Source organism: Danaus plexippus, chromosome 8 (genome assembly GCF_018135715.1).
Source record: "Danaus plexippus chromosome 8, MEX_DaPlex, whole genome shotgun sequence".
Lineage (NCBI taxonomy): Eukaryota > Metazoa > Arthropoda > Insecta > Lepidoptera > Nymphalidae > Danaus > Danaus plexippus.
In genome coordinates, this window is record NC_083542.1 from 1,031,211 (window position 1) to 1,044,271 (window position 13,061).

Here is a 13,061-nt window from a genome sequence, read left to right on the forward strand (position 1 = left end):
ATTGTCTTAAATATTTTTTCTTTATTTTTTCATATGAATAAAAAGTAATATTTAAAAAGTGACAAATAGCGGAAAGTAGACTTTATTTATATCAAAAATAAATTTTACAAATACTATATTATGAATAGTAAAAACATTTCCCCCATATAAATTAAAACCGTTCTTATTTAAAGTTTTAAATTACTTCGCCTAAGTTTTACTTTTTCTTTCTATTATTAATGTAGTTAATGAACCGAAATTTAAATAAAAAAATATACTTTGAGTGATAAATGTTCATCTAAGTTAGTCTAAACTCGAATTCACCAGCAGCAGGTATGCAGCAGCTGGAAATAGTTTAAGTTCAGGTGTTGCGGATGCAAATGAACCAGACGCCTGCAAGTTTGAAACAGCACTTCTAACTACCAACAAAGCCTGAACTTAGTTTCATTTGTTTCAGGACGTTTTAAAAATTAAAGAGGTTTAACAACACCGCCCTACATATAAATAAAACTAATATATTTGTATTACTACGCGTTATTTTATTACTTTAATAAAAATTACATACTTCCGAAGTTTCGGTTACTTTGCAGCAACCATGATCGTGGGCAGACGAGATGACACATCAAATAAAAGCAATCCGAAAATATTAGTTTCATTTAAATGAATACTCGCGAAAGTCTTAGATCTCATTACCACCCTAAATAATTAAGTAGAAATTCTAAGTTATGACGATGTAAATTTGTGTGTATGTATTCCTGTCTCTTACAAAATATACTTAACTCATTTGAATACAATTTCGTGTAAGTAGCTTCAGTGACGAAATAGTATAAAGGCTACATTCAAAGGCACGAGTTAAGTCACCGGTAAAATAAAAACATTCGATCACCGTGACATTTGTTTTTTGTTTAAAAATCGACGTAAATGTGTATTATTTAACAATACAAGGTTTTTGCCTTTAAATATATACAAACTTTTGAATTTTACGTGTATTATAAAATATTGCCTGTGCTCTGTTTCAAGCGAATTTTTACCATATTCAGCATGCACGGACGTAATTCAATATTCTTGGTCTCCTGTGAATTTATGACCAACAAAAGTAAAATTTTATACTCTTCCATTCTTTTAAAACCCGTTTGTTTGTATTCGTTTTACTATTTACGTGTTCACCGTGTATTTTATACGTGGAATAGGAAATGACAAAGTAAGGAAACGACCAAAATATATGAAGTAAACATTAGAATTACATCATACAAAAAATAAATACTAAACGGCCTATAAGCTTAGTCCTGTAAACAGTCGGAACGGCTGCAATTTAATTATTTTTTTATAATAGCAACATTCATCAAACTTTCCCATCAACATCAATATGTATATAAAGCTAAAACCGAACGCCCGTTCTCTGACGTCATTTTTCATAAACTTCAATTAGTGCTGTTTAAGTCAGCGTTGGAAAGGATTCTTATCAATGTCTGTTAAAACTGAACTTGGGACGACAGTTTGACGGAGAGTCTACAACTCTTAGCGCTCTACATACAGCCTTATCATGAACTGATTAAAGGCTTTATTAAGTTTAATATAAAAGAGTGGAAAAATATTCTCACAATATATTTGTAAGAAAGTCATATAATTAACAACATTTGGAGATTTAGCAAATAAGCAAAATATCACGCCCTCCAAATGTTTATACATTGTTATTACTGATTTTGGGTCTTTCTGTCTGTACTGCTATATGTAAGGAAATATATTCATATATATTCATAGTAAATCAACAAAAAAAAACAGTTATATTATATGTATATAGACGTCGACATTACTCAGTGATTCAGTCAACACTCCAACGTAGCCAGCAGCGTTTGTTCGTCTGCTCCTAATTGCTGTGACCTCCTTGCGAGCTCACCTTACGTGGTTTTAAACAGTTACAAATATGAGTTTTTTATTATTGAACAAATACATACGCATATATAAGAATAATTGGGTATGTAGTTTGCATGAAAGGAACATTATAACTGCAACATGGTAAAACAAATACCTAATAAGGAATCTCGAATTTGATGTTTTTTTTTGTCTTTAGACATCTTTTTGTGCATATTAAAAATTTATTAAGGCCTTCAATTAAGAAAGTTGTTGGAATTTTATATATAGTTTTTTTGTAAACCACAACCCATCCTTATCTTGCTTAACCCAAATTATACGACTAACCAAAGAGAATAAAACCCTCGCGGTCCACCAAGAGGGATATCATAGAGACTGAAATCCAATAATGCCCATGATCCGTTCAGATTTTAGGTCAGAGAATATGATGTTTTCATAAAATGGATTTTTTTTGTTTGATTGAGGCAGTTTAATTTGTTATAACAAAATTTGCATTAATTGTTATCTTATACTTTACTTTTCATGTAATATGATCAATCACATTTTTCTAAAAACAGATTTAAGCAAAGTGATTGGAGAAATTCTGTGTAATTTAGTAACAGATTTACAGTACAGACTCATAGCCTGAAAAGGATTACAAAACATTGTTTCGGTGTAAAACGAAGTTATTGCAATTTTTTTCTTTTCATGGCCCGTTTCAAACCAGACAAAAATTTCATCCAGGACAATAAGGAAGTAAAATAATATGTAAAGTAATTTTTTTTATTTTGAAATTATACCATTTATTTAACAACAATTTTTTTTCCTAAAATGTCCCGTCTGTCGACGTGCTCTTTGGCGGATCGTGAAGCAATATCCGAGTTATTGCAATAGATGCTCATTGCACAGAGCTGTTCAAAGAGTATTGACCCAAAGGCGGCGGAATTAGTTTCAGTATTACACTTTAATATTATTTAAAAATGTTTTCCTTCAGACTCACATTTTATGGAAATATGAGAGTAAACAGAAAATCAGACACCAGAGATGAAGCACCACTTTCATTATTAAGATTACCAATATAGTAGAATGTTATGAATAAAGTAGAGAAAAAAAGAATGTTTTTTTAACGATGTTCAATATTATTTTTGTCTTCAATTTTAATTAATACTTTAATTATCTACTGATGTTCTAGCTAAATGAATGTTCCCATCACATTCAACTCACCTCCTGCGGTATATAAGCTGAGAAACGCGGGAGGACGTGAGTGATATGTCAGTGACATGATGCACACGAGATTGTTGAGGACAAATAAATCTCCGGATAGCCAAATTAATCGACAATATGTCGTAAGATTTTAATGGATAAATTGTTACATGTAAGACTAAATAGAAATAAATATGAGATGTAAAATAATACTTTAGTGAACGATTTGGTACAAGATTCAAATATATTACCGCTTCACTATTTATAACAGAAATCAAACAGTTATTACGCAATTTCAAAGTTAGCTTTTCAAATAAAATACCTCATTAATTATTTAACTAATTTTACTGCTTGTTCAAAGAGATCATCTCTCCAGTACCGTCTACATAATAATCCACCAAATAAATACAGTTAGTAGGATCATAAATAAAATAGTTTGGGATAAATTTAAGAACATAACATAAGAGACAGGACTTACAAAACCTAATAAAACTATTTCGTATTTATTTAAATATTTAAAATACAATACTAAATATATCCTTGAAAAAAATAAAAATAAAAATATGTTCATAGGTAAGTATTTTATATTTTTATTGCAAAAACATATATATTCATATATATATATATATTTATTTTTTTTCAGCATTATACCTACATTTTTTAATCATTTTTATGTTTTGTACTGCTCTTGACGCCTGTTCTTCTGAGATAAAGTCTGTGTGAATTGTATATAGTTTTTTTTATTATGGTAACGTAGTATCATTGATCCCACTTAGAATATATATTGTGTGTTAAAAATAAGGTGGACCGAAAAGTTGAATCCTGACTTAGTAAGTTAGATTGACATGGGTAATAGTATTTTGCAAGACGATGCCATGACAAGATTAATATTATTTTTATATTCATTCATCACCATCATCAGTCTATTTAGTCAGATTGGCGATTTTAAACATATAATTTGAAATTGTAAGTTCAGGTTTCCCCACGATGTTTTCCTTCACCGTCCGTCAGTGGTGTCTAAATACTCTTAGAAAGTACATATAACTTGGAAATCACATTTGTAATTGCCAGGTTTCGAACCGACGCCCTTATGCGTGAGAGGCAGGCCTATAACATCTAGGCTACCGCGACTAATTCACATTTATTATATTTTATTTCAATCAAGTTAAATAAATACACATACATCACGGACTAGATACATGTTAGCTGTCCAAAACTTTAACAATGCCCTGAAATTATGCAGTATACATACACAATTCCATTTATAAATCAACACTCAATAATAGCAGTCGTTAATTTTTATTAACGTTTTGACATTATTTATGAGCATTAAAACATATTTACATGAAATAGAATAGGTTTATTTTGTATGAATAGCTAATGTAACAGAAAACTACGCTTGAACATTAATTTAACTGAAATTAAAACTGTTCTGAGATTAAAATACTAACTAAAAAATTCTTAGTCTTTTACGTTATTTAACTTAGTGCAAAACTCTACCCTTCTCCTACTTTATTTTTATATTTATTTCTTCTTTGCCTCCTGCTTCTTTTTTGTCGCAGAGAGAGATCGAATCAGTGCTTCTCTCGCTATAGCGTCGTCTCTCTCTTCCAGAACGGCATTTAATTCTTCATTCCATTGAGAATCTGTAATTCGAAGCTCATTTCAAATTACCAAATTTTTTTTTAAAACCAAACAACCTAAAAATACATTAATTTTTAAAGTAATCACAAAAACATTTTGAATAATAGTAAATCAGTACCGAAAACATTTTAAGAAATTATTAAAGACTTAATATAAATCGTTGAATTAAAAGATATCAACATTTAAGTCGACCAATAGATTAGCGTAGGAGCGATGATATGACATCGAGTTATTATTCTGTATAACAAAATAATGACATTCGAATTATAGTATAAGGACAACTTATTTTTGGTACAAAGAATATGTTATGAAAGTAAAATTTAAAATAAGGATGGTACTAAAAAGTTAATATACATTTTACAAGTATTGTGGCTTACAAGATTACAAAAGCAACCATAAATCACGGCGGCAGCTTTAAAATGATTAATATTTTTGTTATTAAATAATTTTAAACTTTCATCAAAGTTTATATTAAGATTTAAAGGTCTTAAAGGACTTAAGGCAAGATGATTGCGGAATACAAATTCACTTTATTTGCCTTACTCAGTTTAGTCTCAGTCATACTAATACCTAATCTACAAATAGAGTTTTTGTTTCATACCGACAAACAATTTCTCTAGTAAGTGGCACCTCTGTCGTTGCCTGTATATCACATACTGCTCATTGTAAGCCTGCAGCTCACGCATGCGCTTCAACGCTGCGTCAATGCGATTTTGGCGATCATTCTTCGCTACTTCAGCCATTTCTGGTGTGACAACGACGCTATAATCATAATATTATAATGTATAATGTCTCTTCCTTACATTATATATAAGTTTTTTTAATAGATACATGTTTAGATACCATTCATCTTCATTGTACTCTTTGGTACACAATGGTATGAAGTACAACGGTAAAAATTTGTCCTTCAATATTTCCGGCATCGTCAGATACTTGGTCTCTTCCTCGCTCTCTTCTGATACTTCAAGAGCTATAGAAAGAAAAAATAAATAATCTCTTATATTTAGCATACGTCTGTTTAATAACAAATTAGGTCAGTCTCTCGTTTTAGACAAGAATAATTTACAAAATAGAATAATCTCTATATTGATATACATATATCAGTTTTATATCAAATATATTTCATAGGTTAAAAGATTAAATAGTCAGTATCGAGAAGAGTAACGTAATTTTTTTTAAACTCTAACTTATGAATAAGTTTAATATTAAGACGTTAAGAATTATGAAATAAGGGCGTCTTTTATTATAAACGATATTTAATAGTTTGGTTATATTAATATAAAACTGTGGTCTACTAACACCCGCTCTCAGTTGCTGGCGTTGGACCCTGTTGTGCAGCAGGTGGTGTTTCTTCTAAATTAATTTCATTATTATACATACATCCTCATATAAGATAATAATTATATCATATTAATTTAAGACATAAATTTTGTTTCGCGACTACTTACTTTTCTCCTCTCCGAATAAATCCTCTCCCAGTATTTCCTAAAACAATTTTATCAATATTAATGTAACGGAGTAAAAGTTTTTTCCTCTCCAATTAAGGAGGTATCCGAAAAACGGAGTTTACTCCTAAAGCTTTATAAAAAGTAAAATACTTAAAACTTCAATAAAACCTGAAAGTTATATTTCAAAGTTTATTTGTTCCATGTGTATTGTTTACCTCTCCTAAACTTTGTTCACTCAGAGACTGTGGAGGTGGTACGGACTCTAAAAAATCCGCCCTGAACTCTTTCCTGCAAAGAGGTCATTCAAAGCTTTAAACTATTTTGTTTTAAGAGCTCATTTCTTTTAATAGGACTTAACTATAATTCTAAAATTTAATCTAAAAAGTGTTATTGCACTTAGTGAATGTATTCTCAAAAATATATATAATTAAAAGTTTAGCGTAGAGGGTTTTTAAATTTTTAATTTAAACTTTGGTCTTAAAGATTGTTTAATATGCTTTATATAATAGGATATTTCTTTTACTCCATGGTCTGAACTAGAGAGTTTATTACCTGATCTGCGCTCCTCTAGCATTCCTGCCAGGCTCAAGTAAATCCCAATTTCTTTTTGCTGTTGCGAACTGTATATCCCGCTCATCATCAAGCCTCGCCACCGAACCACCTCCGATCGCCAACGAGCATTCCAGTTCCACATATGCATCTCCTATCTGAGGCTGGTATAGCGTTGGTGATTGGATCTTGTCTTTCAATACACCCTTTTCGATGGAATGAGTGGTGTCAAATTTAGGATTATTTTTGCATTACTATACGTTTAAGTATATAAGAGTGATATGCAAAAACGTTAATTAAGAAACAGTATGTAAATTCTCATCTATTCAAAAAACTTCCAATAAAAATAGAAGTTTGTATGTAAGATCTATTTTTTTTTAATATTTTTTGTTAAATATTGTTTCTAACAAAAAAATTACCTATCTAAAATTATGAAACGACTAAATTGGTTAACCTGTTTTCATAAAATTACACATGTAGTAAGAACCTTTCGAATAAAAAGGAATATTTTACTGGCCAATATATTTATACAATGGGCGTCACTTTAAAGGAAAAATTTACCTTATCTTTGACAGGTTTCTTGACAGGAGCGGCTTCCACTTTGTTAGACTCCTGAGAATTCCGGACCTGATCGACTCTGTTCCACTGCGCCAACGTCAAAGGCCATCCTTTCGGAGCCACGACTCTAATAAAGATAGCTCAACCTCAAAGGAAACTCGATACCACCGAGTAAACGTGCACAATGGAATGAAAATTACTTCACAATGAATAATGCTAAGGTCAAATGTATATTTTTTTATAAGTAGGTATGCCACTAATTTTTTTAATTATACATAATTTTAAAACCTTTTTGTATTAAAATAGCTACTATTATATTTGCGCTATTGTATGATTATGAGAAAACATACAATAATGTCCCATGATATCGAGTAAAATGCTTGTTTTATAATTTTTGTTTTTTAATTGGAAAAGAAATTTATACCACCTAACTACACTATAATTTCAGGACGACGAAGTCCACTTACTCAATTGAATACTGCTTCGGTTCCAAATTAAGTTTGATATCTTTAACCTTAAACAGATTAGTAAATTACTTATTGCTCACATTGATAACTGTAAAAAATACCAAAGAGAATATACCCTAGTTGCAGATTTATTCTTAGCACTCGGTGCTTTTTGCTTACTCCTCAAAGAACGCGCACTCGTGATGTTTTCTTTGGCCGTCTATAAATCAAATTTGAGGTTAGTTATGTTAAACAAAATACCGTGGATAAAGGGTTTTTATAACAAAGATTATTTCAGGAACGAGGGATTTAATAGCAGAAGAGCTGATTTGCATCTCATGGTAACGGTTTTTCAAATAGTTTTAACTGATTAACTTAAATTAATAATAATAATAATAAAAAAATACAATTAATATTGCCTTTTACAAATAAACATCAATTCCCAATATTATTATTTATAATTAAAATTTCTGTTATTTTTTAAACATAATAGCAGATAATGAACTTTTGACAGATTTTGCGATGAGAATTTAAACTTAGCCTAGCAAACTTGTATTTTTTGCGTGTTGCACGATTAAACAGGCTAGATATAATAAATATTGCTTAAAATGACTTCCATTGCTCATTATATTTTTTCTTGTATGTATAACATATAATGCAAGACCTAAAAACATTATTTTATAGTCTTGAATATATTATTCGATGTACAAAATGCAAAGTGATAACTCAATTTAATTGGCACCGATATCTGTTTCATACCGATGCCAAGTTTGCTTGCGAAGTGGAAGCTTTTTTGAATTGGTTGTTGGCTATGAGTAGTGTCGGTTCTAGTCTTATGTAAGGCCACTGCAGCTCTCCCGTCCCTGAACACCTGCCCAATTCTTCCACAGATCCATCCGGATTCACGGTACGTAAAATCGCTTCCATTTCGAGCTGTGTGAAATACATCAGTAAAATTTATATTCAATTATTGAGATTGTTTTACGTGTAATTATTTTATGTAATTAAATAATAATTTCTAATTGACATTATGTAATCGAGAGACGGCTTTATTTTATTATATTCTAAGAATATCGGATAAGTAATATAAAAACGTTAGACCATTCTGATGAACAAAAACTAACAATTCACGTGAACAAGGAATTACATTCAGTTGAATATATTGATCTCACCTCTGGGGATGTAGCAGCTGCTCTAAAACAAACAGCATCATGTTTTGTGACCAATATTTGTATGCCACCCAATATATTCTTGCGATTAGGAATGAAAATTTCATCAATATGCAGCTTGCTAGCCGGTGAGAGTGGCAGTTCCTTGCAAGAGTCAATCTCATTGTCACATACGTGAAAAACGTCAGCAATCGATGATAGTACTGTTAACTGCCAATGCACCTCACTATTAACTCCAGATGGTTGATTCAATGTCCCATGGCCCATGACCGTATAGCTGTGGCAAATTATGAGAATAATTGGATAATTATACGTAGTCATATACTACAGCTTTAATTAATTGTACCACAGGGAATAGAAGATTTATTATTCAAAAGAATATCCATTTATATTCTTTCCTGAATGCACGATTTAAAACAATACGAGTACTTATCTTATTTATACAAGGTTTTGTCTAGGGACTTTAAAGTGTTAATCACAGAAAAACTTCAACCAATATTTTATGTAAGGTATTCTTTTAGATTCACAAACAAATTTTTAACAACCAACAAAAACACATTTAGTCTTTATATGTAATTTTTTTGATAATAATCGATATATGTTATAATAAAAAGCAAAAATGAATGCGTCTAGGATAAAATATATAAATAATTCTAATTCAATATTCATAGACAACAGTTACAAAATCTCAATCTCAATTGGACGAGTTTCAAATCTCGCTGTATCGGAATAATTTTTATGCAAACCTCAAGACTTATTAACATAGAAAGTAAACGATTTTTCATAGCCACGACCTATTTTATATCATACGTCAAATAAAAAATGCATCAATGCAAAAGCAGTTTGAACTTGCCAAATTTTTGATTCCTCTTTCATAAATCCAACTAACTCAAATATTTGATTACATACTTTTAGTTTCAATTTAGCATTCAACATGCATTTGACACTCCAGGTAAAGTTTCCAATAAAAATAATTTTAGGCATTCTTAAAACGATATTACCTTTAGTTTATTGATATAAAGGTCAATAAACTAAAAGTAATATCGTTTTGAGAATGCCTTTTTTGTTTAAAAAAATATCATAACAATATAAACACATGCATATACATGTATACTTTACATACCCATGATCATTTGGTTGAAAAATGAATGTTATATGAGAGTTGTAAGCCTGGGGCATCTGTTCACCGGTATCATTATTGTAAACAGCCAATGTGCTGTGTTGGAGTGAACTTTGAACATCCAAGTGAACTTTAACTGGAGCGTGACAAGTAAATACGCTCTGAAAGTACGGAACCCATTTGCATTTTGGACTTATAGGTGAAGATCCGCTGTGTTGCTGGAGCCCGTACACTCCGCTAAGTGCAGAAGCAACTGAATACGACTTTTTCGTTCCTGGGTACATTTTGAAGAACTCATTCATCAGAGACGACAGTGCCTCCATATTACCAAAAGCATTATCCATTATCTAAAATAAAAACGCGATATTGCTTAAAACTTTATAGTATTTGGATGTTTTACTAAATATGAAAAGACTAACAAGTTTTAAAATTTCAGGTGTAAGGGAGACCATGCGTGTCAAGCATTGCCGGACCCAGGTTCCTCTCCAATAAGCTTGCAATGTTGTTGCTGCCTCATGTCTTTGGATGGTTTTTTCCCTTTCGTTTTTCAGAACTCCACAGGGCAATTCTTCAGTGGCAAGCTCACAGACTTGAGACGTTAGAGGTGGTTTTGGTAAAGTGAGCAGTCGATCCATTGTTTCTTGATTAACCAATGGAATTTCCTCCAGTAACTAATAAGTAATTTCAATATACTTTTAACAGGCCAGATAGAACATAATTAAATTATTTAGATTTCGTTCCTAGGTTTTGCTTTTATAATTTATGTAAGAAAGTTAACTACCAATCATAAATTTTAGGTTCTTAAGAGTATTTTTGGGTACTAACTTATAATTAAGAGGAATTTTTTTCTGAGTTTCCTAAAATTATTTCATTTTTATTTTTATACCCGGTTCTCGATAAAAAAAGATGTTGCTTTTGGCTATTTCATGCAATGTATTTAAATTTGGACCGGAAACCAATATAACTTTTAGAAATTTTCAAACCGCAGCATTATTTTAAGATTGAGCTTAACAGTATTACTGATTATTATTGATTTATCAGTGTATGAAACAGCCTGTAAAAGATAATTTAACATTTTATTCCAAAACAGATCAGCGTAATTTATTTTTTCCTGTATGCGGTATTTAATTGTTTTATAGAATATTTAAGAACATTATATTATCGTCAACGTAATGACGAAGTTTGACTGATTGTAGTATTTATTTCTTTACAAATACCTGTTGTTCTTCCGTTTCTTCTTCTACAACTTCTTGTTCTTCTACTTCTGGCATAACGCAATCACATGGATCTACTTCTGCAACGTATCGTACTGGCTTTAATGGAGGCCTTGGCTTAGGTGGGAACCCAAAATCTGGGTCAAGAAAATGTTTTCTCAACACCAAACATACGCTATTGTAGTCTGATCGTACAAGCTTTTTTGATAGTAAGGACTGTAGAGCCTGTCTGAACATCCAATGAAGAAAAGCCTTGTCATAACCCACTATATTTGCATCCCATTGTAAATCGGGCTGGTACGATCTAAAATAATTATAATTAGATAATAAATGTTGAAATTAAATATATGTAACTATTTTTGAAGTACCCGTAAAATTCTTTATCATTTAATGATAAGTTCACTGCTGATCTTGTTGCTTTTATCCAATTTTGGAAAGCATTGCCGAGATTACATAAAAAACGTGCTGCCCACGGGCAATCTCTGACAGCTGCAGACTGGATCACATCTCGAGTTCCAAGTAGTAAGGATGATTCACTCAGAAGCATAGCATGCCAATTCATACGAGAATGAACCCAAACTCTAGAAAAACAAAATTATACATTTTTATAGACAAGCAAATAAAAAGGTAAAAAATTAAAGATACCTGCAAAAATGCCTTCCTGGTTGTAATTTAACTTCAACAGAATCATATCCTCGGGTATGAATATACGCTTTTGCCCTGGGCAACTCGCAGTCATTAAACCATTCAAAAACTTCCAGTACTAAATGAGCTGGTTCTATATGATCAAGTATCGCAACGCCACAGTTAAAAAGAACTCGCGGATGAAGAGCGCTCAGAGAAATTCTTAAAATATTCTCATCAGGTCCATCAATTTGCAGGTACAGCGGTGATGACTTAGAAGCAGCTATATCTAGCGCTTTATTAGGAGCCGTTTTAGTAATTCTAACTGGAGGGTTGCTAGCTACCGATGTGAACTCGTACATAGAAGGGTAAAACAGAACGCTGCACTGCTTTAATAACTCATATAACTGAAAGTAAGAATAAAAAAGTGTTTTAAAAACAGAAAATTATTTATTATTTCAGGAAAAAGAAATATTTACTGTCAGATACGGTATCCATTCCCTCAATTCTTCTTTTAGTTGCTGAGCTGTTGCTGAATTAGCTGTTTGCGAACGATTTATGTCTCTTATACCTTTCTTTAACTGCAAGTTAATATTTATATTTCATAGCTCAATATATAATAATAATTGGCAATTCTATAACATTTCATCAAGAAATTCTACCAACCGGTGGATTGGTCCTATCATGTTCTTCTCTAAATTGTAATGTAATCTGTAAATACCAAATCGTTTTAACTCGAAACATTTTTTTCAATCATAAAGTAGCCCAACAACAAAAAAAATTAAAACTACCGATTCAGTACTTTGGACATCTAACAAATGCGGAGCGTGTGATAGCTTTAAGAACCCATTGACTTTCAGAAATTGGGTGCGCGGACAATCATAAGCCTCGTACAAACCATGTCGACGCGCCCAATCCACCCACCGATATGTTTTCCACAGTGGGACCTCTATTAAAAAAATAATATGATTGTAAAAATGCAGATGGAATTTTAAAATCGTTCTGAATCTTTGATTTTGAAAAGAATTGTTTTAGAAAGTCTTTGTTAGCTTACCCGGTTCAGGTAGCGGTTTTTTAAGTGGTAAATCCCTAGCCATAGTCACGAGGAGATTCATTTCGTGGCCTGGAGTAATTCCCGGGAGAGCGTAAGGAGGAGAATTCTTTGAGTCTTCAATAAGAATTGACGTCATAGATCCTCTCTGAATAGAACAAACTGAATAAAAGCACTAGAGCTTACTTAAAAGACAAAATCGACA

The 13,061-nt window shown here is 31.4% G+C and overlaps 1 protein-coding gene across 1 annotated transcript in view; it reads right to left on the reverse strand.

The window, feature by feature from the left end:
* Positions 1 to 3,720: 3,720 nt before the first annotated feature.
* Positions 3,721 to 13,061, reverse strand: part of LOC116776634 (uncharacterized) — a 46,525-nt gene continuing 37,184 nt past the window's right edge. The window contains 21 exon segments of the mRNA XM_061521265.1: positions 3,721 to 4,679; positions 5,279 to 5,439; positions 5,521 to 5,647; positions 5,977 to 6,030; positions 6,126 to 6,162; positions 6,341 to 6,413; positions 6,678 to 6,880; positions 7,236 to 7,359; positions 7,700 to 7,746; positions 7,815 to 7,898; positions 8,438 to 8,611; positions 8,851 to 9,124; positions 9,971 to 10,314; positions 10,387 to 10,638; positions 11,185 to 11,485; positions 11,550 to 11,762; positions 11,827 to 12,212; positions 12,285 to 12,386; positions 12,472 to 12,516; positions 12,597 to 12,754; positions 12,860 to 13,004. Coding sequence (XP_061377249.1) covers positions 4,558 to 4,679; positions 5,279 to 5,439; positions 5,521 to 5,647; positions 5,977 to 6,030; positions 6,126 to 6,162; positions 6,341 to 6,413; positions 6,678 to 6,880; positions 7,236 to 7,359; positions 7,700 to 7,746; positions 7,815 to 7,898; positions 8,438 to 8,611; positions 8,851 to 9,124; positions 9,971 to 10,314; positions 10,387 to 10,638; positions 11,185 to 11,485; positions 11,550 to 11,762; positions 11,827 to 12,212; positions 12,285 to 12,386; positions 12,472 to 12,516; positions 12,597 to 12,754; positions 12,860 to 13,004 — 3,426 coding nt within the window. The 3' untranslated portion in view covers positions 3,721 to 4,557.